General features: G+C 51.6%; 1 protein-coding gene across 1 annotated transcript; it reads right to left on the reverse strand.

Moving 5' to 3' along the window:
* Window positions 1–24,063, reverse strand: FZR1 (fizzy and cell division cycle 20 related 1). The gene is made up of 14 exons (XM_039696846.1): window positions 23,929–24,063; window positions 12,509–12,650; window positions 12,016–12,141; window positions 11,727–11,790; window positions 10,837–10,964; window positions 10,349–10,431; window positions 9,766–9,949; window positions 9,504–9,569; window positions 9,012–9,114; window positions 7,501–7,685; window positions 5,877–6,110; window positions 5,183–5,287; window positions 3,949–4,041; window positions 1–2,937 (listed from the first exon to the last, which is right to left on the reverse strand). The coding sequence occupies exons 2-14, from the start codon at window positions 12,575–12,577 to the stop codon at window positions 2,896–2,898; spliced, it is 1,482 nt and encodes a 493-aa protein (XP_039552780.1). The 5' UTR covers window positions 12,578–12,650; window positions 23,929–24,063; the 3' UTR covers window positions 1–2,895.
* Window positions 24,064–25,910: the final 1,847 nt, after the last annotated feature.

Here is a 25,910-nt window from a genome sequence, read left to right on the forward strand (position 1 = left end):
TCCCAGTAAATTCACAACCTGTTTAATGCCAGTTCAATTGCTTTACATGAAAAAGTTACAGCGTGCTCCACGTTTGTTTTCCATCACATGACACCTGGGATACAACGATGCCACAGACTTTGTCACCCAGCTCTGGGAGGATCCTGTGCCCCAGCCAGTGCCCACGGGTCACACACACTGACACATCACCCCAGATCTGCCCTTTTCTCTCTTGAGCAGCCAGTGACAGTGACAGGAGCACCCTGAGACACTTGCACACACCCACCTCCACACGGATACAACTGGGAGCCCCTGCCTGGCAGCAGGGCAGAGAAGGTGACAGGGCTGACAGCAAGGTCAGGGGGAGCAGCCTGTTCCTGCCATGCTCTGTCACCAACACGTGTGGCCACAGAACAGCCCTGGCCTGGCAATCACTAACCCTGGCCTGGCAATCACCAGCCTCCCTGCCAAGTGCAGTAAGGGAAGATACCATGAGCCAACCTTCTACCAAAGCAGACAGAAAAGCGAGATGTGGACACGAGATGCAGTTTGGGAAAGTCCTTGGCAAGAAGGGACAGTGGTAGGGGACAGAGCAATGAGGAGCTATCCCTGCTCTGGGAACACCAGGCAGCAGCTGCAATGCCCACCTGGCACTGCCCACCCCACATCACTGCCACTCCCCCCAGCAACTTCTGGGACTCCTTAAGGAAGTTCTCCCAGCACAGGGGGAGAGGCAATTCCACTCTCCAGTGGAGCCCCAGGGCACTGAGGAGCCCAACCATACACTCCAGCTGGCTGTCCTGCTCCAGAATGGGCTGAGACCTCCTGTGCACCCCCAGCCCAGGCACCCACACCCTCCCAGAGGAGAAAGCCGTGTGTCCTGGGGGTCTGCACAGTGATATTAGCAGGAGGCAATCCACAACAGGAAAAGCCAGAGCACTGCCACCAGCCTCGCCAGCCCCCTGAACAGCCCTTTCCCCAGGTGATGACACCCCCAACAGACCACCTCTTCCTTTACTTCAAACAGATCACCCTTTACTTCAAACCCATTCCCCAGCTGAATGATCCTCCTCAACACCTCCTGGGTGCTTTGGGGTGCTCCCAACCCACGGTGATGTGGAACAGTGCCCACAAGTGGAACAAACAACACAAGACAGGCCGGGGGGCGACTTCAAACCATGCCTCACATCCCACGGCCACAGCTGCACTAAAGCAGTTGCACTCAAACAGTGTTTCAGAAACTCCATGGAAATTCCATTTTGGTGGCAAGTGAGACTGTGAGATGACAAAGTGGCCTGTGGGCCTGGGAGACTCGGAGCTGCCAGGGGGCTCCCAGCACCAGCTCCTCACCAGGGACTCCCAGAATGTGTGACACAGGCACAGCACCACCAGCCTGATCCAGGCACTGGTGTGATGGCACGTGTGGTCAAGGCTGTATTGGCCTTCTCACACCCTGGCTCACCCTAAGGATACTGGTGGTACTGGGGACAGGCAATCATATTCCTACCACCTGGTTTTAGAGAAAGAAGGGAGAGCAGACAAAACAACAAAGAAAAAAAAAGAAAGGGAAAGCATTACCTATGCAATCTACAGAGAGAAGACAAGTCTATATACACAGCCAGGGAATTCCACACGGGAACAGGAAGCAACGCTAGGAGAGGGCAGGAGGCAGGCAGGGCCTGGGCAGGCACAGAGGCACAGGTCAGATGGAACAGGCTGTGCAGCCTCACAGCTTCTCTTAAATTAAAAGCACCACACACACACAGAACATTTGTGTTACACCCCATGGGCTCCAACACCAGCCAGAACTCTCGTCCCACACAACCTAAAAACCCCAAACCACACACCAAAACTCAACAGCAGGGCCCTGTGTGGGACTTGGAGATAACAAAAAGCAGCGCTGCAGCCCTGCTTCAGCAGAACCCCTCTTCTAGCCAGAAGAGGCCCTGCTCACCCCAAAAATCAGATCTTTAGGATTTATTTTTTTTCTCAAACACATCCCAAATGCTTTTGGCCTCAGGGAGACTCCAGAGCAAGCACCCACACAGCAGCACCAAAGGAAGCTCCACATGCACAGGTGGTTGGGTGGGTTTCTTTTTTTATAAAGTCCTTGCCTCTGCTCTCTGGTAACTCCCAGGATCAGCCCTGAACATGAAATAGCAACTGCAGAACTTCCCAAATCTGCTCCCTTAGAGGTGAAGCTTTTTCAAGTCTCCTCCAAAGTCTAGAGCCCCAAAGTGTGTTTGTTCAGAGGCAGCTGTCAAGCATGCCCAAAAAAAATCAAGGTGTCTTATGGAATGATCATGTCAAGTACTACAGTACCTGTCTGGGGGGAAAAATAAAGGAAAAAAAGGAAAATAGGCAGTTCTCCAGTTTCTTCCTGGAATGGGGATGCCAGGCTATGAACAAAGCCCTTAGATGCCCAGCCTGGAGCTGTGCCCCTCGCACCAGCTGTACCGGACCAGTCTGGCTGGCTCCTGCCTCCAGAGATGCCACTCTGGGGCACAGGGCAGCACGTGAAACCCCTCCCACAGCAGCAAGGACATGCTCCTCTCTCGCAGGAGGCACACCATGGCAGTGGGGATGGCCTGGGTCCAGTCTCAATGGTCCATGTCACACGAGTCCTGCCCAGTACCATCCTGACAGCTGGAGGATGCTGGGTTAACATTTCTCTTGTACCCGTTTCCCTTTATGAAGGATGAATCCAATAACCTTTGGCAGTTCCCTCCCCTCCCCACCCCATCCCAAATACTGCCCAGCCCTGTGGGTCACAAGCACATATTTAATGAGCTGGGTCCTCCTGCAGTCCCACGGCTCTCCCTCCCCTTGGCTGGGCTCTGGAGGTCCATGCACGCCGAGGGAGCAGTCTGATCCTGGAATGTCAGGCTGTAGGTTCCCGGGCCACAGGGAGGGGGTTTATCGTATCCTGGTGAAGAGGTTGAGCACAGATACAGACTCCTGGCAAGGGAAGACAAAGCAGAGGGTAAATAGCTGTTACTCCACCTGCTTCTGGGTTGGTTTGTTTTTAATCTGGTATCTCTAGCTCAGCGCATGATTCCAGCTCACAAATCAAAGTCCAACACCATAAATATTCCCATGGGTTTCTTCCAGTTGGTAACATCTGGCAGCTGGCCAGAGTGCCATTCCCAGCACTCTGCAGGCAGCTGTACTCCAGAAGAACTGGGGAGCCCCCAGGAGCAATGCCAGCTTGCCCAGCCCCCTCCTCCAAATCCCTCTGCCAGGCACCCAAGAAAGCTCTCAGAGCATCAGACACAAGCTGCTTTTGGTGATGCCGAGTTGTCACCGGCAGAATCCATGAGCCCATTTTCATCCAAACCCCAATTTTCAGCAGTTCTGTAAAGAGGCAGGGGATAATCATGGAATCACAGAATGGTTTGGGCCTCAAGGGACCTTGAAGTTCATCACCTTCCACCCTCTGCCATGGGTTGCTCCAAGCCCCATCCAGCCTGGCCTGGAATATTTCCAGGGATCCAGGGGCAGCCACAGCTACTCTGGGCACCCTGTGCCAGGGCCTGCCCACCCTCCCAGGGAACAATTCCTGCTCAATATTCCATCTAACCCTGCCCTCTGGCACTGGGAAGCCATTTACCCTTGTCCTGTCCCTCCAGGCCCTGGTCCAAAGTCCCTCTCCAGCTCTCCTGGAGCCCCTTCAGGCCCTGCAAGGGGCTCTGAGCTCTCCCTGGAGCCTTCTGTTCTCCAGCCAGACACCCCCAGCTCTCCCAGCCTGCTGCCACCCAAGGGCTCAGCTCTGCTCTGCTCAGCAGCCCTGGACCAGCCTGGAGAGGGATGTTGTGTCACACCAGCCTTGGGCACACAGGACGACCTTTCACTTAAATCTCAGCAAAGCTGAATCCTTCACTGCCTCAGCCCTTGATCTGCAGGAAGGGATCAGGGAGGAGCAGCCGTGGCCTGAGCTGCCCCAGGCAGCTGCCCCATGCCTGCCCTTACCTTCGTCGAGCGAGTTTTACTGAAGACGTTCCAGAAGCGTAAGGTTTCGTCTCCAGCTCCTGTGACAATGGCCTCCCCATCAGGGGACATTGCCTAAGGACAAGACAACAACCTTTAGCACCTGTCACATTTTTGAGGCTGAAAACAAGACTTTGTTGGAATGCAGGAGAGATTTAACTGTCCTTCCTCGTGGTGAGAAGCCAGCTACCTCTGCTTCCAGGTGCCTCATGCAGCCCCAGGTGCAATTTGGGCACTGGCACCTAAGGGTGCAGCTGTGGAACACATGGGGGGAGTGTTGTGGAAAGAGTACTTGTGTTAAGAAATCCAAGCCATGTGTAACTGAGGCTGTTCCTCCCAGGATTATCAACCTGCCTGAAGGCAAGAAGATGGTATGACTGGATTTTCTGTCTGTATTGATTGCTTCCATTGGGATCTACCTCCCAAAACATTATCAACATTTGTCAGTTCTGTTGTGAACTGCTGACACCCCCATGTAACAGTAACAGCAGATATGAGATGGATCAGGATTACCCGCAACAAATGTTTAATTCCCTGGGCAGCAGTCATCAGTGAAGAGGTGTAAAAGTCTTCTGGGAGCAAGGAGAGAAGCATGTGTTCCAGAAAATCACAGAATCCCAGAATGCCTTGGGTTGGAAGGGATCTTAAAGCTCATCTCGTTTCTCTCCCTTCCACTGTCCCAGGCTGCTCCCAGCCCTGCCCAGCCTGGCCTTGGGCACTGCCAGGGATCCAGGGGCAGTCACAGCTGCTCTGGGCAACCCGTGCCAGGGCCTGCCCACACTCCCAGGAAGAATTTCTTCCCAATATCCCATCTAACCCCACCCTGTGGGAGTCTGAAGCTATCTCCCTTGTCCTGCTACTCCAGATCCTTTTCCAAAGTCCCTCTACAGCTTTCCTGGAGCCTCTTAGGCACTGGAAGGTCTCCCTGAAGCCATCTCTTCTCCAGGCTCAGAAGAGTTTTCTTAGAAGAAAACTCAGATGTTTCCTCAGGAGAGTTTGGCAGGCTTTGCTATCATTAACAAAGCCTCACATTTCCATAGCAGCAAATCCAAATGTTCCTTGCAGGCACAAAAATGCAATGGAGTTTTCCACTGCTCATGGGGAGCGTTCACATTCCCGCCCAGGCAGCTTATGGTGCCACTGGCACTGCTGCTTTGGGTGCCAGCTGAGCACACCCACAGCCAGGTGAGCAGCCAGAGCCACGGCCATCACTCACCAGGTACAGGACTCGGTAAGAGTGCCCTGTGAGCTTTGCTACTTGAGTGAGCGAGGGGTATTTCCAGACGAGGATCTGGTTCTGGGAGTATCCGTGGGTGCTCACCTGAAAGGGAAGAGGGCAACATGCATCACAGAATCATGTAATTGCTCAGGCTGGAAAAGACCTCCAAGATCATCAAGTCCAACAGACTACACCACTGCTCTCGGCAGCCCATTTCAGTGCCTGACCACTATGAAGAAATTTTCCCAATATCCAATCTAAACCTCCCCTGGTGCAACTTGAGGCCATTTTTTCTTGTGCTGTCACCTGTTACCTGGAAGAAAAGCCTGAATTCCACCTGGCTCCACCCTCCTGTCAGAGGGAGAGAAGGTCCCCCCTGAGCCTCTTTCTTTCCAGACTGGAGCCCCCTCAGCTGTTCCCCATCAGCCTTGTGCTCCAGCCCCTTCTCCAGCTCTGTTCCTTCTCCAGACATGCTCCAGCCCCTCACTGTCTTTCTTGTTGTGAGGGGCCCAAAACTGACCCCAGCACTTGAGGTGCCTCAGCAGTGCCCACAACAGGGTGTGCAGTCACTGCCCTGGTCGTGCTGGCAACACCCTCGCTGGTACAAGCCAGGATGCCCTTGGCCTCCTTGCCCAGCTGGGCACACCTGGCTCAGGCTCGGCCACGCTCCCCGGCACAGGGCAGGACTCACCAGCTCGTTGGCGTGTTTGGACCAGGCCAGGTTGCACACCTGGGAGCCGGTGTCGATGCACTGCAGGGGCTGCCCCGTCAGCGTGTTCCAGAAGCGGATGCAGCGGTCGGCCGTGCCCCCCCCCGAGGCCAGCAGCCCGTGCTGGTGTGGGGACCAGGCGATGGCCTTGACTGCTGCCAGGTGCTCTGTGTATTGCTGGACAGGGCTCAGGCTGGAGTGATTCCAGACAAGGAGCTGGCAGAGAGAAGAGACACGATCAAACTTGTGCCTCAGTCATGTGTCCTTTGCACCCACAAGGCACAATGGGACTGATGAGGACAGCTGGGCAACAAGCTGAATTCCCACAGCTCTGCTCAGACATGCACAGCTCCACTCTGCACTTCACAGAATCATGGAATGGCTTGGGTTGGTTAAAGCTCATTCAGTTCAAATCCCTGCCAAGGACAGAGACACCTTTTAGTAGACCAGATTGCTCTTAGCCCTATCTGACCTGGCCTTGAACACTTCCAGGGATGGGACAGTCACAACCACCCTGACACCACACTCAGGTGAGGAGCTGTCCTACCCCAAGGCCACGTGGCAGGAACAGGCTCTAAGGTAAGGGAATAAATCTAAAGAAACAGCGTCACTGAAGGGGGCCTCAGACCCTGCTGCTGCCTTTCTGGTTGTATCATTCCAGAACACACCCAGAAATCTGCTCAGTTCATTAGGAGTTATTCTGAGCAGGAGGAACTCGGTCCAACCATGCTGTCACACAGGCTCTGGGCACATTCCCTACCTAGCAACCTGCTCCAAAGGGCTTGGAACCCGCTTTTTTGTGACAGATGCTTCTCCCATATGGTGCTCAGTGAGCTGCAAGCCTGTGCTACAGGTATGAGAACTCACAGAGCTCTACCTCAGCTTCCTGCTGCATACAAACATTACTGCAACAAACGTGACCATACACTACCCAAACAAAGCCAGGAAGGGCAGCTTAGCAGTGGCTTTGTTGAACTCAACCCCCTGAGCCAAGCTAGAAATTTAATTAGCCAAATACAGCAGCAAAATTAAATTTGCCTTTTTCATTTATTAGGAAGAGAAGACTGAGTAGAAGCTTAGCATGATTTTTGTTTGGTCATAGTCCAACAACCAAAACAAAAGTCCTTTTCAGAGAGGCCAAACATCCTTAAAGAATCACTGAACCATTAAGGTTGGAAAAGACCTTTAAGATCAAGTCCAACCTTTGACCTAATCCCACAGTGCCCAGTAAACCATACTGCAAAGTGCCCTATCCATTTGTTTTTTGAACAGTTCCAGGAATGGCAACTCCCCCACTGCTCTGGGCAGCCCGTTCCAATGCTTAACCACTCTTTCAGTGAAGAAATTTTTCCCTAATCTTAGAATCATACAATGGTTTGGGCTGGAGGGGACCTCAAAGCCCACCTAGTTCCATCCCCTGCAATGGGCAGGAACACCTTCCACTAGACCAGGTTGCTGCACATCCTGTCCAGCCTGGCCTTGGACACCTCCAGCCATACAATAACATCCAACCTGAACCGCCCCTGGTGCAACCTGACAATATTTCCCCATGCCCTAGAAAGAAAGGGGGTGTGACATTTCCCATGACCCCCTGGCAGGAACGTACCTTATTATCGTTCCCTCCAGAGGCCAGGAGCTGGTGGTCCGTGGACCACTTGAGCCCACAGACCTCCTGCCTGTGTCCCTGGAGGCGCCGCTCGGACTGCAGGGGCGGGGTGCGGATGTCCCGCTGCAGGATCATCCTGTCCCGGCTCCCCGACGACAGCTGGTCCGCGTTCCACGCCAGGGCACCTGCAACAGGGCAGCTTCAGAGGCTGCTCTGGGAGTCACTGAGGCTGCAAAACACCTCTAAGGTCACCGAGTCCAACCCTCAACTCAGCACCACGTTCACCACCAAACCACGTCCTTGAGTGCCACATCCCCACGTCTTTTAAACACTTTTCAGGGATGGTGACTCCACCACTGCCCTAGGCAGCCAGTTCCAATGATTTGTAACCCTTTCTGTGAAGAAATTTTGCCAATATGCAATATTAAGCTCCTCTAGCACAGCTTGAGGGCATGTCCTTTCACCCCTGGGAGCACAGCCTGACTCCCACCTAGCAGCCAGTTCCAATGATTTGTAATCCTTTCTGTGAAGAAATTTTCCCAATATCCAATCTTAAGCTCCTCTAGCACAGCTTGAGGGCATGTCCTTTCACCCCTGGGAGCACAGCCTGACTCCCACCTGGCTCCACCCTCCTGTCAGGGAGCTGTGCAGAGGCTCCCCCTGAGTCTCCTTTTCTCCAGGCTGAATCCCCCCAACTCCCTCAAATGCTTCTGGTGCTTCAGTCTCTTCCCCAGCTCTGTTCCCTTCTATGGACACACTCCAGTCCCTCAATGTCTTTCTTGTTGTGAGAGATCTAAAACTGACTCCAGGATTTGAGGTGGGACCTCAGCAGTGCTCAGCACAAAGGGACGGTCACTGCCCTGGTCCTGCTGGCCACGTTATCAAGTCCAACCCTTCCAGTCCTGCAGCAGCTGGTAAGCAAAATGCAGCCATCACAGCTGGCAGGGTTAAAAAAAAAAAATCTAACAAACCTCAAACCACTCTTACAGACCTCCCTTACATCCACTCTCTGGAGTCCTAGATCAGGGCACAAATAGAGGTTCCCTGAACAGACTGCAGGTATTACGAACCTCACCTCACAGTACAGTAAAGCACAGGAACAGATCTTGGAATGTGCATGGATTTTCCAAATCTCACCCCAGAGCTTAGATTCACAACATCTCTGAGTAGAAAAAAAACAGCCCTCCAAAAAAGGGAACTGGAAATCTCAGTATGAAGCTGCCAGCAGGGCTGAAACGGGAAGCCAGCAGCAGTGAAGAGATGTTGTAACCAAACCCAAAAAGCCTCAAGCAAGTAGGAAACACCTGCTGCAACACCCCACCATCATCACACCCAGATCAGAACACCAGAGTTATGAGATGACAATATTTTGAACCTGCTCAGGAGGACAGCAGGGGATAAGTATCAATCCTGTTACTCTGAGTTTTCTCTATTTCCAGCAGATCCCTGGCTAACAAAGTTCCATCAGGAAGGAGAGGCCCCTTAGAACCCTCTGTTTCCCCACTCCTTACCAACTCTGGCTGTGTGTCCCTCCAGCATGGAGAGCTTCTTTCCTGCAGCTGCATCCCAGATCTGTACAAAGCCCTTGTGAGTGCCAACGGCCACCAAGTTCCCCTGCACAAACAGAGAGCCAGGATCAGTACAGCCAGGAAGTACAGTCAGAAAACTGAAAGTTGAGGAGAAGACTTGACATAAATCCCACAAGATGGAAAGCATCCAGAGTTCTTCCATCTTACACGTTTTTCCCTACTGAGGGGCCCAAGCAGCCTGTCTGGAATATATTTATTGTAACATTTTATTGTCAAGAGCTGAAGAAGCAAACTGGCTTCTTCTCCCTCCCACTCCTCTTAGCAACGCCTCCAGAACCTCAAGATACAAGAGGCTGCTCTCCATCCCCTCTCTTTTAGCAGAGAAAAACCAGCTCAGGGAGTTAACTACAGCTATGATGACAGTGCCTACGTGACCCATGTCTCAGCTGTCCTTGCTGACAGTGTCACACTGACCCGCTCTGACCAGCCCACGGACGTCACGGAATCGCCTTCCACAGAGAGGTCACACAGCCGCGTCACCTTCAGAGAGAAGAAGGGGGTAAGAAACGTGGCTTTGTCACACAGCACCACTGGCTGTCTCACAAACCAGAGCTGTGCTTGGGATAGAGCGTGACAAGTGCTGAAGCCCTCACACAGCACATTCCATAGCCCTGGAATGCTGGAAAAACCCTACATCAATGGGCAATTCAATCTTCAGACACTCATGACCATTTACCTGACTAGTACAAGCACTCCACAGGTAAACACAAGTCCCAAGGCCAACGCTGAGGACGTTAAGAGAGGACCAGTCCACCAGGTTCAGGTAGAAGTCATCCTGCAGCTCTGGAGCATCCAGCACTTTGAAAGGAATCTTGGAGATTTTCCGAGTTGGTTTTCGAGGTGATCTTAGCAGCTTCTGACTGTTTACAAAAACACACAGAAAAACAACTACAGGAATCTGCACATCATAGCAGATGGGAGGCACAGGTGCAGCCACTCTTTATAGAGCACTCTGAAGTTTCTATAGAAATGCAGACACAAAAAGGCTGCACAAGGAATTAGGTTCTGCTTCTACAAAGGAGCTACGAAGCAGAAAGGTAAACTGATTACTGAGAGCTGACCAAGACATGTCAAGCACATAGACAGGTTGGGCACCTGAAGAAATTCTTAGAATTTGACTGTTTTATTTACTATCTCTCCAGATTTCCAAACCCAATTCACATTTATTTTAGATCTTTCGACAGAAGTCCTAGAGAACCTCACTGAACCCTCTGTCCCTTCTGCCCCAGCCCTTCCCTTCTTTTAGTTTGCAGTGTTACCTTTTGTTGCTGACAGGAGACAGGGAATAGGGTGAGACCTCATTGCCATCATCCGGGCTGGAGCGTTTTGTGCTGAGTGAGTACTGCATAAAGAAACATCTTGTGAGGACCCTGGTATGCCCGGGGCATCACTCCCAACATTCACTGGTGCAAAGCTGGTTCCAACAACCAGTTTTGCCTTTCCCAGGTGCTCCAAAACCATACAAAACCCTTCAGCAACACTCAAGTCCAAAAGCCTGATTTGGCCACTCACCACACTGTCCAAAAAGCCTGGCTCCACCCAGCTTTCCTGCCAGCACAAACACAGGAAGCACACTGCTTGCTGCACACTCAGGTTCCCTTTGCAGGCCATCACATTTCTTCTCAACAGCTTATCTCAGCCAAGCCCCAACACCAAGTCACTGCATGAGCAGCCTGGCAGAGCCCTGTGTTCTGCTCTGTGCCACACACACAACCTCCACTGGTGCTAATGCAAGTAACCAACTTACAGTGAAGAGAGATTTCTTCTCTGGCGTGGATGGCTGCAGCCTCCTGTCCTCTGTCTGGGGGTCCTGCACCTTCTCGATCCCTGCTCCCAAGAGTTCATTCTTCAGCAAGGCAGAGTAGGCAAGGCCATCTGTAAACCCAAACAGGCACTGAGCAGAGAGCTCAGAGCAGGAACAGCAGGGAGTGTCAGGATCACGTGTGCCTGACCCGGAGAAGGGAAGGCTCCAGGGAGAGCTCAGAGCCGCTTGTAGGGCCTAAAGGAGTCCCAGGAGAGCTGAAGAAGGACTTGGGACAAAAGCCTGGAGGGATAGGAGAAGGGGGAATGGTTTCAAGTGCCACAGGGCAGGGATGGATGGGAGATTGGCAAGGAATTGTTCCCTGGCAGGGTGGGGAAGCCATGGCACAGGGTGCCCAGAGCAGCTGTGGCTGCCCCTGGATCCCTGGCAGTGCCCAAGGCCAGGCTGGACAGGGCTTGGAGTTACCTGGAATAGTGGAAGGTGTCCCTGCCCATGGCAGGGAGTGGAAGGAAATAGGCTTTAAGGTCCCTTCCAACTCAAACCAGTCTGGGATTCTACAACTTGTACTCTCACAGAGTCTCTTAATAAGCCTGGGGCCCCCATTTAGAATCAAGATTAGCAGCAAGTTCCCCCTCCTTCCACTCCATCGGGAAAGTGATTTTATGACACAATAAACCAAGGCATAGAGACAGCCTCTTGCCTCCAGACACCCACCAAAAGCAGTGACCTGGTACTCACTCATTACATGTGGGCATTTCCCAAAACGCTGGCATGAGTTTTGGCATAAGCATGGAAGTGCCAGCATGGTCTTAACTTCCCCAGCAGTTTGCAAAAAGAGCTCTGGGCAGTGCCAAGCAGTAGAAGGGTGGTCTCACCTTTGCCAGTGTCTGATGTAGCATCCTTTGCTTTTCTGTTTTGGCTTGGTGATTTTTCGTTTTCCTGAAATGGAGAAACATGCCATCACCATACAGAAACCTCAGGGTATATGGTGAAATAGCAAATGCAGGGAGCATATGGTTTGAGGACACACACTCAGTGGAACTCTTCTGGGGCTGCAGAAGAGCATGGTGCAGAAGGAAAGCAGAGCAATCATGCCAGCCAAAACAAAAGGTACCACTTCCTCAGTTCCAAGGCTGAGCTGTAGGAGAAGGGAGCAAAACTTACATTTATTCTGTGGAAGTTGATGCTCCAGTTGGCCCCAGCTCTTGAGGGAATGAATCTGTCACCATGCTTACTAGGAGAAGACATTGGAGAATTGGAAGGTGTCAAGGTTCTTCTCATCTCTGCTACCTGAATTAAAGAAAGAAAGACACTGAATTTACTCTTGTCAAGCCTTAGAGTTGGTTAGTTTCTTAGGCCTCAATTTTTTATGTTACATGTGTAGTTGCTGAGATTATGTATTAAAAAGGTATTACTGAACACCACAAAAATATCTTCATCCCTTTTTGCAACCTGAACTGAGGTTATATATTCAAAAGCTCTCTTAAAGTCAAGCTATTTGGGTATTCATAGAACAGCTGAGGAGTTCACACCTGCTCACAACCCAACAAGACTGTGGTTTGCTTTGAGGAGGTGCCAGGTCTTTCAAAAGCTCAAGGAAAACAGTCACAAGTGACACAGACAACATAACAGTGAGCCTGAGCCCATCTGCACTCACACAAGGCATTGTGTTCTCATTCTGTATGTTGATTTGGCGTAGGAGACGTCTCTCATAGTCCTGATCCATGGTGGGAAGCTGGCTGGAGAGATCAGCCGGCTCAGGAATTTATGTTTGCAAAGTCCAAGCAGTAACTAGTGTGCTGCAACAGACAAGAGAAGAACAACAAAATGTTACATTCCTCCCTGCTGAAACAGCCTCTCCAAAGTCTCCTAAGCCTGTTCTTTGACCTTCAGACCACTTTTCCTACCCAGAGCATTGGTGCCAAACTTGTGTGACACTGAAGAATGCAGGCAGCTGGTATTTTGTGTCCGACAGGACACTCAGTCCCCACCCCACCTGGAGCAGGGACTGTCCCCGGCCCTGCAGCAGAATTTGGCAATCCTTCAGGACATGAGCATGAAAAATCCAAGTACTGGCACCAGTTGCACAGAGAGGTGTGGCTGCCCCATTCATAAAAGTGTTCAAGGCCAGGTTGCACTGGGCTTGGAGCGACCTGGGGTACTGGAGGTGTCCCTGCCCATGGCAGGGGGTGGAATGAGATGGGCTTTAAGGTCATTTCCAAACCAAAACACTCTGGGATTCTGTGATCCCACTACAGCCTGTCCCACTGCTCAGGTCAGGGGCACAGGAGCAGTGATGAAGGTGGGACATTTTTAGCCATGTCAGAAGTACTGCAGACTTTTAACAGCACCCACTGGAGGAACACACTAGGGATCTAGTCATCCCAGTGAACATTCCATGTCTGATGCCTGCACTATCCCAAATACTCCTCCTGGCTGGCACAAAGCTCGCTCACTCGTATAGCTATACAGTCTATAAGCAATGTTAACATCATTTAAACACATATTTAAAGCATATATTTTAGGACAGGGCTGCTTCATAGCTGAGATTTGCCTGGTAAATTAACATGTGCATGAATAAAAAATAAATGAGCTGACACTTGTGTGAGAATACACAGTCACAGCCCTTGCCAAGCCCCAAGGGCAGAGAACAGCACCCCCAGGGTCCAGCCTTACCCACACACCTCGTGTGCCTTGTCCACAGCTGACATGGGCACAAAAACACCACAGGAGACATCAAGTTGGTCTTTCAACCCAAGATAAACATGTCCAAAGGCAAAGGTACAGCTAACACATAAGCAAATTCCCACAACACACAGGCATCTGGAGGCTGTGCAGAACATAAAGGGTTCTTCATTCCTGTTATTGCATAAACATTTATGGCACCTGGCCAGAGTCCCAGCTGCACAAATGGAGGCGCCTCAAGATACAAACTTGTGGTAAAATCCTGGAGGCAACTGCACACAAAGCTGTGCTGGGAGGAGGCCGCCCAGGGAGCAGCTGCACAGTGCCCCGCTCAGGGACAGCCCTGCACTGCTCCTGCTCCCTCCCGGGAAAAGGCTGCCTCCAGGAACCGCAGCCCTGCCCGGGCTTTACAGCCAAAAACTGGGGGCACCGAGCTACAAGGGGTCCAGCAGTACACGCTGCAGGTCAGTGAGATGTGATGGAGTTTTAGAATACTTTGTGAAATAAGCTTGGAAACAAGGCAAAGCACACAGACTCCACACTGCAGAGCTGATGGCCTTGCACCTCAGAAAATTACAGGAATGGGGTGACATTAAGGTGGTGACCACTGGGGTTCCACAGGGCTCCATCTTAGGGCCAGTTCTCTCAAATGTCTTTGTAAGTGACTTGGGGGCAAGGACTGGAAGGTCTTGAGTGGGTTCACTCGGGAGGAACTGCTGACAATCTCAAGGACAGAGAGGCCACACAAAGAGACCCTGACAAATGGGAGGATTGGGAAATCCCCAGCCATGTGATGTGTTCTTTGAGCTATGCCACTTTTTAGTACCAAAAATTGGACTTCTTACAAATGCTGAAATGCTTTTCTTCCTTAACATTAAGGATGCCAACACTTTTACAGGAGCATCCCTGAAATAGACAGTGCCAAGCTGGTTCTGATCACACCTGCTTACCTCTACCACCTCCTCCCACAAGCTTTTCTCTTTTTTAATTTAACACATTACTCCCATATGTTCTTTCAGCGTCAAAGCTGGAGAAAGCTCCCAAATTTAACAGAGATCAGCTTCCACCAAATGAAGCAAAGAGTCAGAGACGACATAATTGCAGTGAAAAGTTAGAAAAGTCTGTGATGCTATTAATAAAGCAGATTTAGAGAATAAAAATTACCGCATGCCATATCAAACACTCTCCCTCATTTTGAAGTTTACTTACCACCGCCCTTACCGACCCACAAGCTACCAAATGTGTGTCTCAAATGAAACAGTTCAACAAAATTCCCCCTCCCCCCTTTTCTTTTTTTGGGGTGTTGTTGTTTAACGCCATGAGTAAGAGAGCTCAGCCTGCAGAACCCACACGAGGAGCGTGATCAGCCAGGGAACACCACACATTTTAAGCGTCCTCCCAAAATGGCTCAGCACAGTATTCGTGAGATCCAGATCCAGTTACACAGCAAAGAGACATTTTAAATTCTGCATCTGAAACACATTTGACTATCGAGCTTTTCAGTTCCCATCTGCCCAAATTTCACCTACAACTTTCACTCAGAAACACAGCACAGATTGTTCAACAGAGAGGCAGAACACAGCAGTGAATGCTCAGCGCCTGAGTAGTGACATGTTTTTACCCCAAAACCTGTGCCACTAGCACAGGCCCAGAGAGCAAGCAGCACCTCTGGTCTGTGGTATGCTTGTGCTGTCTCTACATTTGTCTGTGGGAAGTGAGTGGAAGTGAGTCCATTTCCCCCAAAGCAAGTAAAAAAGGCTTTGCCAGGAGGACTTGGGGGTGCTGGTGACAGCTGCTGAACATGAACTGGTGTGTGCCCAGGTGGGCAAGGCAGCCAGTGGCACATGGCTTATATGAGCCACAGTGTGGCCAGCAGGACCAGGGCAGTGACCGTCACCGTGTGCTGAGGGCCACCTCGAATCCTGGCAAGAGTTCTGAGCCTCTCACAAGAGGGCTGGAACATGTCTGGAGAAGAGAACGAAGCTGGGGAAGGGGCTGGAGGACCAGGAACAGTTGAAGGGAAGCTCAGCCTGGAGAAACAAGAGGTTCAGGGGAGACATTCTTGCTCTCCACAACTCCCTGACGAGAGTGCAGCGGGGTGGGGGTCGGGCTCTGCTCCCAGGGAACAAGGGACAGGACAGGAGGAAACAGCCTCAAGCTGTGCTAGGGGAGGTTTATGGGGACATCAGGAAGAATTTCTTCAAGGAAAGCATGATCCAACACTGGCACAGGCTGCCCAGGGCAGTGGTGGAATCCCCATCCCTGCAGGGATTTAACACCTGTGTGGATGTGGCACTTGGGGACATGGCTTAGGAGCGGCCTTGGCAGTGCTGGGGGAATGGTTTGAGTTGATGTTAAGAGGGCTTTTCCAGACTGAATTATTCTGTGAGCCTGTGATATGTGGGCTTGAAGTTGCCATTAAGTTAAAGAAATAAAAGATCTTGAGGAGCTACACATGTTACAAATTCTTCAGACATTATTTTGTCACTAATTATGCAGTTTATGCTTGGAGAAGAAAGGTGGGATTGGGTGGAGGGGTTTGGATTCCGTGAGAAGAATTTGTATTCTGACTTTATGTTTTTCATGCACGTTCTGTCCTGTCTCTGAAGTGGCTGGATTCTCTCACAGCTCATTACCTTCAGAACAATACTTACAGGCAGAGTTACAGAGCTGAACAAGTGCCTTTTGTTCGTTTTATTGACCCAACCTTCATGCATTCAAACACAAAAGTGTTTTTTCTTGGTATGGACGTGGTTTTAATAAGCCAGCCTGCAGAACACCAGGCCTGGCAGGGAAACAAGGGCAGTAATTTTGCAAAATTATTTCTGTGGTTTGAGGCAGGCTGTACCTGTTTGGATTCTCCAGCACACACTGAAGGAGGTGTAAGAGATGCAGGTTGGTTCTGTCAATTCAGACACGCTCTGCTAAAGCAGTTCAAGAGCTGGGTGATTGCTGACCCTTTTTTATTCCAGAAATTGTTCATGTACCTTCTCTTCTGGAAGGTATTTGGGTGGGTAAGCATTTAACAAGAGAGGTGCTGATGAAAGTGAGAGACTTGGAATACCAAAGACAGGATGTAAATGTAGATGTAAAGCTGAATACATTTCCTAATTTACATAGGGCCAAAGGGGGATAAAGAATGCCTTGGTAACTTAAATACCATCAATGTTATTTTGCTTCGTTGATGCTTTATTTTGAAGCATCTCAAGTCTGAAAAAAGGTTGCCTGGAGCTTTTCTTACTAGTAAGTCCTAAATAGATCCCAAATTTACAGTCAGCAGGTGCCTACCCACACCCAGAGATGCTGCCTGCTCTTTGGGCCTGTATTAAATGGCAGAGGCTTTAAGGTAAAAGCATGTCACTACTCAGGTGTTAAATGTTTCCAAGCTCTCTGGAATACTCCATCATTTGCCAAGGGGAAAAGTACACAAGTACTTAGTCCTCCAAGTCATCACCAGCAGGGCTTGAAATCAAACCTAGATGTCCTGCTTCCCCAAATCCAAAGTTTTCACCCTCTTTTGATTTCACTAAACCAAATCACAATACTTGCAAATCAAAAAGGCCAAGCCCTCAGCTGGCAGCAGAAGTGGCAGTTCCTCTACCCCTGGCAGCTGCAGTGTCCTGCCCCTCGTGCCAGCTCCAGGTACTGACCACGTCACACAAAACACCTAACCTGGCCCCAAAGGGTTGTTTTTGGCTGGTTTAGTAAGCATCTCCTCCTCCTCAACCTGGAGTACTGCAGAGTATTAACAGTTACAGATTCCTTTACAGCCTCTTGAACAAGCTGTAAGGGAAAAGAGGGAAAAAATATCACCAACAAAAAAAGCTAGGCCATAGGTTTTAGCTGTGTAATAGTCAAGACTATTAGAAATGCATTCAGAATGCCAAGGCTTCACAGGACAGACACTGGGAATGAGGAAGATACTCTGTGCTTGGGCAAGCTCAAGCAGAACTTGTCCACATTTAACCCACAGGAACATTACACCAACCAAGCAAGCCTTTCCAGGAACTGGCCTCCTTTCAAATCAGCAATAGCACAAAAAGTTAAAGTTGTGTGTTTTACCAATATTTACCTTTTTCAAGTTAGAAGGATATAATTTGTTACCCAGCAATTTACTAGGGTATAGTGTGAGAATCATTTACAAAATCAGCCATTTACCCCTATGCAACAGGAGCAGCTAAAGCTTTATTTCAAAACAAACTACAACCTTTGCTGCCTTGCCCTCATCAGAGAAGCACATTCACAGCTTTGTACGACAGAGATCACATTAATTACAAGTAAAAAATTACTCCAGTGTTATGGTGTCAGACGGGATCTTCACCATTAGTCCTCACATTCCTGAAAATGCAATACTCCACCAAAATCCAAGATGCTGGACTATGGCAAGAGCCATCACACCACAGCAGTATTCTTCAGAGCATGAGATGTAGGTGACTGCTCTTCACTGAAGATCCTGCAAAATTCCTGCCTTTTTCTGCCTTTCCAAAGCATCTTGCCAGGCACCTCCTGCCCTGGGCACTCAGAAATGCCTTTATGCACTCACTGCCATCAGCCTTACCATGCCCCTGTTCCAAAAGTGCCAACTCTTGGTGACCAGCAATACACACAAACTGAACTCCAGTTTCATTTGAAGGCAGAGTGCTTCAAGGGCAGAGCCAAAACATTGACTGTATCTCCTGCTTGCACTCAGCCACCCAGTCTGGAACAAAAGTACAGAAAGCTGGAAATATAAGTGAAATGCACAGTGATCCGTGCCTCCTTCACTTCCCATAGCAGAAAACATCTCTTCTTCCCCACAGGCAGAAAACATCCCCCTTTCCTCACAGACATGGGCCCAACCTGCAATCCAGATCAGAGGTGACAAACATTCGACCTTCTGTACCTCCACCTGCACTCACAGAAAAGCTTCAAGACTTCCCACAGCTCTCCATGACAACTTCAGAAGGTCAGGTAAAGCTTCACGTTCACCACCCCAAAGCAATGCACAATCCCACCACAATGACAGAGAAACTCTGACTAGCAAACCTCAAAAATTTAGGGCACTCTGATGACTGAGGCTGCAGGAAGCCTGCAGGAGCCAAGGATGTAATGCTCATGACACAGAGCTCTGCTTGTGGCCTGGACTATCACAAGCCAGCAGAAACTCAGGGTTGTAAGACCTTCAGAAAACAGCAAAATCTGTCTTTGGGAGGGCCTTTACCAAAGATAAACACTGCCAGCACTAATCACAGAATCCCAGAATGGTGTGGGCTTGAAGGCACCTTAAACCTCATCTTGTTTCATCCCCTGCCCCAGGCTGCTCCAAGCCCTGGCCAAACTGGCCTGGAACACTGCCAGGGATCCAGGGGCAGCCACAGCTGCTCTGGGCACCCTGTGCCAGGCCTGCCCACCCTCAAAAGGAGCAATTTTTTCCTAATGCCTAATAAATCTCAGTACACGATTACAAGCCCAAGAGGTTTTCACCAGGATTTCTGTATGCACAACAGCTGCTCTTAAATGCAAGTGCTCCTCTTCAAGAGGATGCTCCATAAAGCCCACCAGGAACATGACTCTTGCTGCCTTTCACACAGATGATGCTCAGGTATCACCATTGCTTTCAGCATAGATGTTTTTCCTAAATCCCTTTTTCTCCACAACTAGAGGAAAAAAAAGAGAAGATGACAGTCAAGTCTGTACTCCAAAGACCAGGCTATTTTCAACCTTTCAACTAAAACTCCAATACAGGTGATGGCAACTACAGTGATCAGAACCAGCAGCCACCCCACTGATGCAGCCACACAGCAGCCAGGCCCCTTGCTGAGGGGTTCCAAATCTGCCTCAGTCAGTTTTTAACAAGCCAGGAGAATTGTAGGGCTGTTATTTTACCTTCATAAATGACGTTTTCATTCAATACACATTGAAGAGGATACTCCATAAAGCCCACCAGGAACATGACTCTTGCTGCCTTTCACACAGATGATGCTCAGGTATCACCATTGCTTTCAGCACAGATGTTTTTCCTAAATCCCTTTTTTCTCCACAACTAGAGGAAAAAAAAGAGAAGATGACAGTCAAGTCTGTACTCCAAAGACCAGGCTATTTTCAACCTTTCAACTAAAACTCCAATACAGGTGATGGCAACTACAGTGATCAGAACCAGCAGCCACCCCACTGATGCAGCCACACAGCAGCCAGGCCCCTTGCTGAGGGGTTCCAAATCTGCCTCAGTCAGTTTTTAACAAGCCAGGAGAATTGTAGGGCTGTTATTTTACCTTCATAAATGACGTTTTCATTCAATACACATCCCACTGCAGAGTACCATTGTCTCTTTGCAATGCAGAGCTTATCCAAGCAGACATGACAACCACGCACTCAGCAGGGGATTTCTCAGAAAATCACCACTATTAAGCCCCTTTTTTATTGCTTGCAGGTGGTGATTATTTCACCTTTTCACCATGATGCTCTGTAAATAACAGGGACACACTTGTTCCCAGGAAATACAAAATACAGCATGAAGCCCTCAGCAGCACAGGAAGCCTTGCACTGGAAAACAAAGCACAACACATGGGGTCACTTTGATGGTACCTCTTGCCCATGGGCCAAAAGGACCCTAATTAACAGGAAGTCTCCTTAAAGAGGTTTATCTGCTACAAAAGCAAAACAAACAAGAGGCACCAGCAGGAACACTTCTGTTTCAGAGATGCAGTAATTGGCCAAGGCATCTGGTGAAGCAGCACCTGCAGCCCTGGGCTGTGCTGGCCATCACCTGGCTCGGGGGTGCTCCAAGGGCTGGGTGAAGAGCAGGTTCAGCTCCAGCAGGTCTTGCCTGACAAACACCAAGTGCTGAGCAAGTTCTGCTGCTCTCATTTGCCAATGGAAGAGGCTCCTGCTGGTCCCCGTGTGCTCAGGCAGCACAGCCCAGACCCCATCCCTTCTGCAGGGGCTGGAGGCTAATGCCTGCACTGGGGAAGGGGCTGGGTATGATTTCCCCAAGGTACTTCTTGCCAAGGAAAGGACATGCACTAACCTTACAATGCTCTGCTTTGAGATTTCATCTCAGTCCAGGTTTAACCAGTGCCAAACACGTGCCTCTCACGAGGCAGGGCCCGATCAAAGCTCACAGTTCTCTCCACACTGCCTGGCCTCCAGAACTCCCCTTGGATACAGGAGCTGAGCTCTGGGTAGTCACTGGCCTCCACAGAGGGCCAGTTACAGCCACAGCACTTCTGCTTCCACCTGGAGGCAGTTTTCCCCACACAAACACGTTTTGTACAAGATGCTGGACAGACAGGAGAAACAAAGGTTCTGCTTTCAACCAGCATATAATGGCACCTATTTTGGTAATCACCTAAAAGACACTGACTTATTTAATTATTATGCATAGATTCAAAGAATCATTTAGGTTGGAAAAGCCCTCTAAGACCAGAGTTCAACTGTTCCCCCAGCACTGTCAAGGCCACCACTAACCATGCCCCCCCAAGTGCCAGATCCACATGTCTGTGAAATCCCTGCAGGGATGGGGACTGCACCACTGCCCTGCATATCCCAGGAAGTGTTACATGGAATCACAGGGTGGGACAGGTTGGAAGGAACACAGTGATCATCTGGTCTCACCTCCCTGCTCAAACAGGGTCATCCCTGAACACGTGGCACAGGATTGTGTCCAGACACTTCTGGAGTATCTCCAGTGAGGGAGACTGCACACCTTCCCTGGGCAGCCTGTTCCAATGCTTGTCACTGCACAGGGAAGTTCTTCCTCATGCTCAGCTGGAACTTCCTGGCTATCAGCCCCTGCCCCTTCCTCTTGTCCCACTGCTGGGCCCCACAGAGCAGAGCCTGGTCTCTACTCTGAGCCCTCCCTGCAGACACCGAGAGAGAGGATGAGGGCTGAGCTCCCCTCTCAGCTGTGTCTCCTCTCAAGGCTGAATAGACACAGCTCACTGAGCCTTTCCTGAAGAGAGAGCTGCTCCAGTCCCTTCAGCATCTCCACAGCATCCACTGGACCCACTCCAGGAGCTCCATGCCCCTCCTGGACAGCACTCCAGATCTGCCTCACCAGGGCCAAGCAGAGGGGCAGGATCACCTCCCTCAGCCTGCTGGCAATGCTGTTCCCAATGCACCCAGGCTCTCGCTGGCCCCTTGGCCCTGGGACACACGGCTGCTGCTCCCCAGGACACCCAGGGCTCTCTGCAGCTGCTCTCCAGCCCCCAGCCTGGACTGGGGTCACTCCTCCCCAGGTGCAGGATCCTGCACTTGCCCTGTTGAGTTCTAACAGTTCCTCCTGCCCACCTCTGCAGCCTGCCAAGGCCCTCCTGCAGGGCTGCACAGTCTGGGGGGGATTGGCCACTGCTCTTGCTTTGTGTCAGCTGGGGAGGCACCAACCCCTTCATCCAACCACTGAGGGACGAGTTAAACACCACTGGGCACAGGACTCAACCTGGAGGGGCTAACAAAAAGGAAGTGGGGATGGAGAGAGTGAAGTACTTGGATCTTAGGGACACAGAGTTCATAGAAGTTTTTTAGTAAGGATTTACATGTTGGTCTCTCCAGACTCAAAGAGAACTGGCTTACAAGCAGTAAAAAGGACAAGAAAAGGCTAAAGAGTCTGCATTTTATAACAACTTACAGAACCTTCAGGGCTTTTTGTTTGCTTCTGTTCAGTAGTTTCTATTCTCTGTCTAAGCACACTTTTCAAATGGCTACTGACTTTAATAACACCCAGTTTCCCTTCAAAAAATCCACAGAAGACAGCTGTCCAATTATCTTGTACTTACAAATGGGTAAAGACAGCTAAAAGCAGCAGTTTTATAGATACACGCTCTGGTAAGGCTTCCAGTAAAGGAGAAGTCAGTGCACTACAAGCAAAGATTAAAAATTCACCAGCCCCTGTCCTCAGAGCTTCACTGAAAGGTCAGGCATCCAAAACTCTGCTTCATCATAACACCTATAGTACTGAAGATGCAACGATGTCCCTGGACAAACTACAAAAATAAACTATAGAACTTACAAAACATGACAGCCACAGTCAACAGCCCCAGAAAACTCTGCTTCTGTATTAACTATAAAAATAATAATAAAAAATCAGACTAATACAAGATTATAGAATCCCACAATGGTTTGGGTTGAAGGGATCTCAAAGCTCATCCCATCTCAGCCCTGCCATGGCAGGGACACCTCCCACTGTCCCAGGCTGCTCCAAAACCATCCAGCCTGGCCTTGGGCACTGCCAGGGATCCAGGGGCAGCCACAGCTGCTCTGGGCACCCCAAGCCAGGGCCTGCCCACCCTCACAGGGAACAATTCCTGCCCAATCTCCCATCTGATCCTGCCTTCTGTAAGTGGGAAGCCATTCCCCCTGTCCTGTCCCTCCAGGCTCTTGTACAGAGTCTCTCCATCTTTTTTGTTGGCTCCTTCAGGTTCTAGAAGTCTGCAACAAGGTTTTGTTGATCACAGCACAACTGCCCTTAGAAGAACCTTCAGCAAAAAATACTGGGATGTTATCATGAAATACAAGCAGGGAGAATCAGCACCTCACAAGAAAATGGGCACAAAGCCTTCAACAGAGCTACAAATCAAGAGAAAACAATCCTGCATGCCATGAATCCAACAACACCTCCCCGAGGTGACGCCAGTGTGACCTGAGAAACCTCCCTGCCCCAGCAGCACCTTCTCGCCACCTGGAGAACCTTCAGCTCAGGCTGATCCTGCATACAAATCCCTCGTGCAAAATGTCAACAACGGGTTCCAAACACCCTGATGAAACACACAGCGACAACAGCTCCCTCAGACCCATCGGGTGGGCAGGGGCACATCCATCCGAGCTGTACATAAACAACACACTGCCGGCCAAAGCTTCTGCTGCTGCTTGGCAGATCCGCACCACTGCAATCTCTGTTACCGTTTGTGTTATCGACCTGATCAAGAACCAGAGTTAAACCAGGCTCCGACTTTTTGCGTCTTTCCCCAGCGGCCGAGGGCACACGGAGGGAGCGAAGGGCTCACACCGCGAGCTTCCAGCGGCTCTGCACAGCCCCGGCCCCGGCTGCAGGTGCTGGATGCCCGTTACCAAACACACCGGAGCGTTGGGGCTCACCGGCCCCGCCGTGACGGGGCCCAGCCCGCCTGGGCCCGCAGGAACCGGCACAGACCGGGCCCGTCCCGGCCGCAACGGGCGGGGAGAGGGAAGCGGGGCTGCTCGGTGACCGGCTGCCGAGGGAGAGAGGGAGGGAGAAAGGGACTAAAGGAGGCAAGGCACCCCCGGCCCCGCCCGGCCCGGCCCGGCCCGGCCCGGCCCGGCCCGGCCCCTCCGCACAGGCCCGTGCCCCCAGGGGGGAAAAGTGCGAGGCCCAATCCTGCCGCGGGCCCCGCGCCTCGCCACGCCGTGTGGTGCCAAGCCGCGCTGCCGCGGCCGTACCTGCTCCGGTGCCGGTGCCAGCAGCCGGCCCGGCCCGGCCCAGCTCCGCCTCCTCCGTCAGCGCCCGCCGGCCCCGCCGCTCCACAACATGGCGGCCGCCCCCGCCCCCGCGCGGGGCACGACGGGAGCGCGCCCCGCCCGCCGCTTCGAACACACACAGGAAGCGGCGGCGCGCGGCGCCATGGCAACGGCCCCGCTGACGTCACCGCCGGGACATGACGTCACGGCCGCGCTCGGGGCTGTGTGTCCCGCCCGGGAGGGCGCCGGGCCCGGGGCTGCCGGACCCTGAGGGGCCCTGAGTCCTTAAGGGGTGCTTGGGTCTTTGGGGGGCTCCTTAGTGGAAGGTTTTGGTCCCTGAAGGGGTTGGTGGGTCCTTTAGGGGGCTCCTCGGGGCCTTGGGGGCCCTTGGGCTCTGGGGTTGTTCCTGTCCCCTGCAGAGGGTGTGGCATTCCTGGGCCCCCCAGAGACTGTCTGTGCCTCAGCGTAGGAGCCCCACGATCTCACAGTGTATGTGTCTCTGCCATTCCTGGTCTCTGATCCCCATTGCCCTTCCCGGTGAGTTGTGGGGCAGTGGGGGGAAGCCAGGTGTGTGTCCACCCCCCCCAGGAGGGCACTGGGGCTGCTGCTCCCCCAGAGCTCAGCCCCGCATGGCCTGGGAGGAGCCAGGAGCAGGCGCTGCAGGAGGACTCACTGTGCCCTTCTCAGCACTGGCACCCCCAGCTCCTGCCCGTGCCCCAGAGGGGCTGGTGCCAGGGGCCCGGGGTGCCTGTTGGGGGTCAGAGGGGTGTCTCCCTGCAGACTGTCCATCTTCAATGCTCTGGTGACCCAGTGACCATCTCACTGTTACCCTGCCCAGCACAGCACCCGTTCTGGCCCTACTGCAGCAGTGCAGCGAGCTGCATGCAATCCCTGATATTAACCTTGGACTGCCGGGTTATCACTCATGCAGCTCAGCCTCCCATAATAATCAAGCTTCTCTTTAAGGCTCCCTTGTATGTTATTTTCAATAAGAAACAGCTGATAACTGCAGTCCTGAGAAGGAACAGAATAATTCATAGAATATCCTGAGTAGGGATGCTCAGGGCAGCCCCTGGCCCTGCACAGCCACCCCAACAGCCCCACCCTGAGCAGCCCTGGCAGCGCTGTCCAAACGCTCCTGGAGCTCTGGCAGCCTTGGGGCCGGGACCATTCCCTGGGCAGCCTGGGCAGTGCCAGCACCCTCGGGGGCAAGAACCTTGCCCTGAGCTCCATGCCAAGCCCTGGCACAGCTCCAGCCCTTCGTGGACTCCTGGCCCTGTCCCAGAGCAGAGCTCAGCCCCTGCCCCTCTGCCTGCCCTGGGCAGGAGCTGCAGCCCCCAGGAGCCTCCCCTCAGTGTCCTGTGCTCCAGCTGAACGAGCCAAGGGCCCTCAGCCGCTCCTCAGAGCCTTCCCCAGCTCCGTGTCCCTCCTCTGGGCACTCTCCAACACCCTTATGGTGATGGATCTTTGGATCCTTCTGATCTTGAGGTGCCCAAAGTGCCTCCAGAACTTGATGATTCCCTCTAACAGATCCTGGGCTCAGGCCATGAGGAACTCAGCAACTTCCCTGCAGGCATTCCCACATTCTCCATTGTCTCAGGAGACCTGTGGGATCTGCCGTGCCATGGCACATCCAGAAAACAAACAGACTTTGGGAGAGTAGGCACCACTTTTGGGGTACCATCCAGGCCCTGCCATTACTCCCTGGTGTACGGAAAAATTCAAGATACCAGAGGTTTATGTCCAGAAAGGAGACAGAGGAGTCCTGTAACTTTATTCATGAACAAAGGGAGAGACCATGGGGCATTTCCCATGGGGCCTCTCAAATTGTTGGGGGATGCAGCCTCCTTTTTATCCTAATTTTCATAGTCACATCACCCTCTCCATTTCTCCACTGGCTGAGGTACTTGGAAACTACGAACTTCCTGAATGTATGTGCCCCTCTAATATGCATCATGCCTTTG

This window comes from Passer montanus, unplaced genomic scaffold, assembly GCF_014805655.1.
Source record: "Passer montanus isolate IOZ18808 unplaced genomic scaffold, ASM1480565v1 scaffold114, whole genome shotgun sequence".
Classification (NCBI taxonomy): domain Eukaryota; kingdom Metazoa; phylum Chordata; class Aves; order Passeriformes; family Passeridae; genus Passer; species Passer montanus.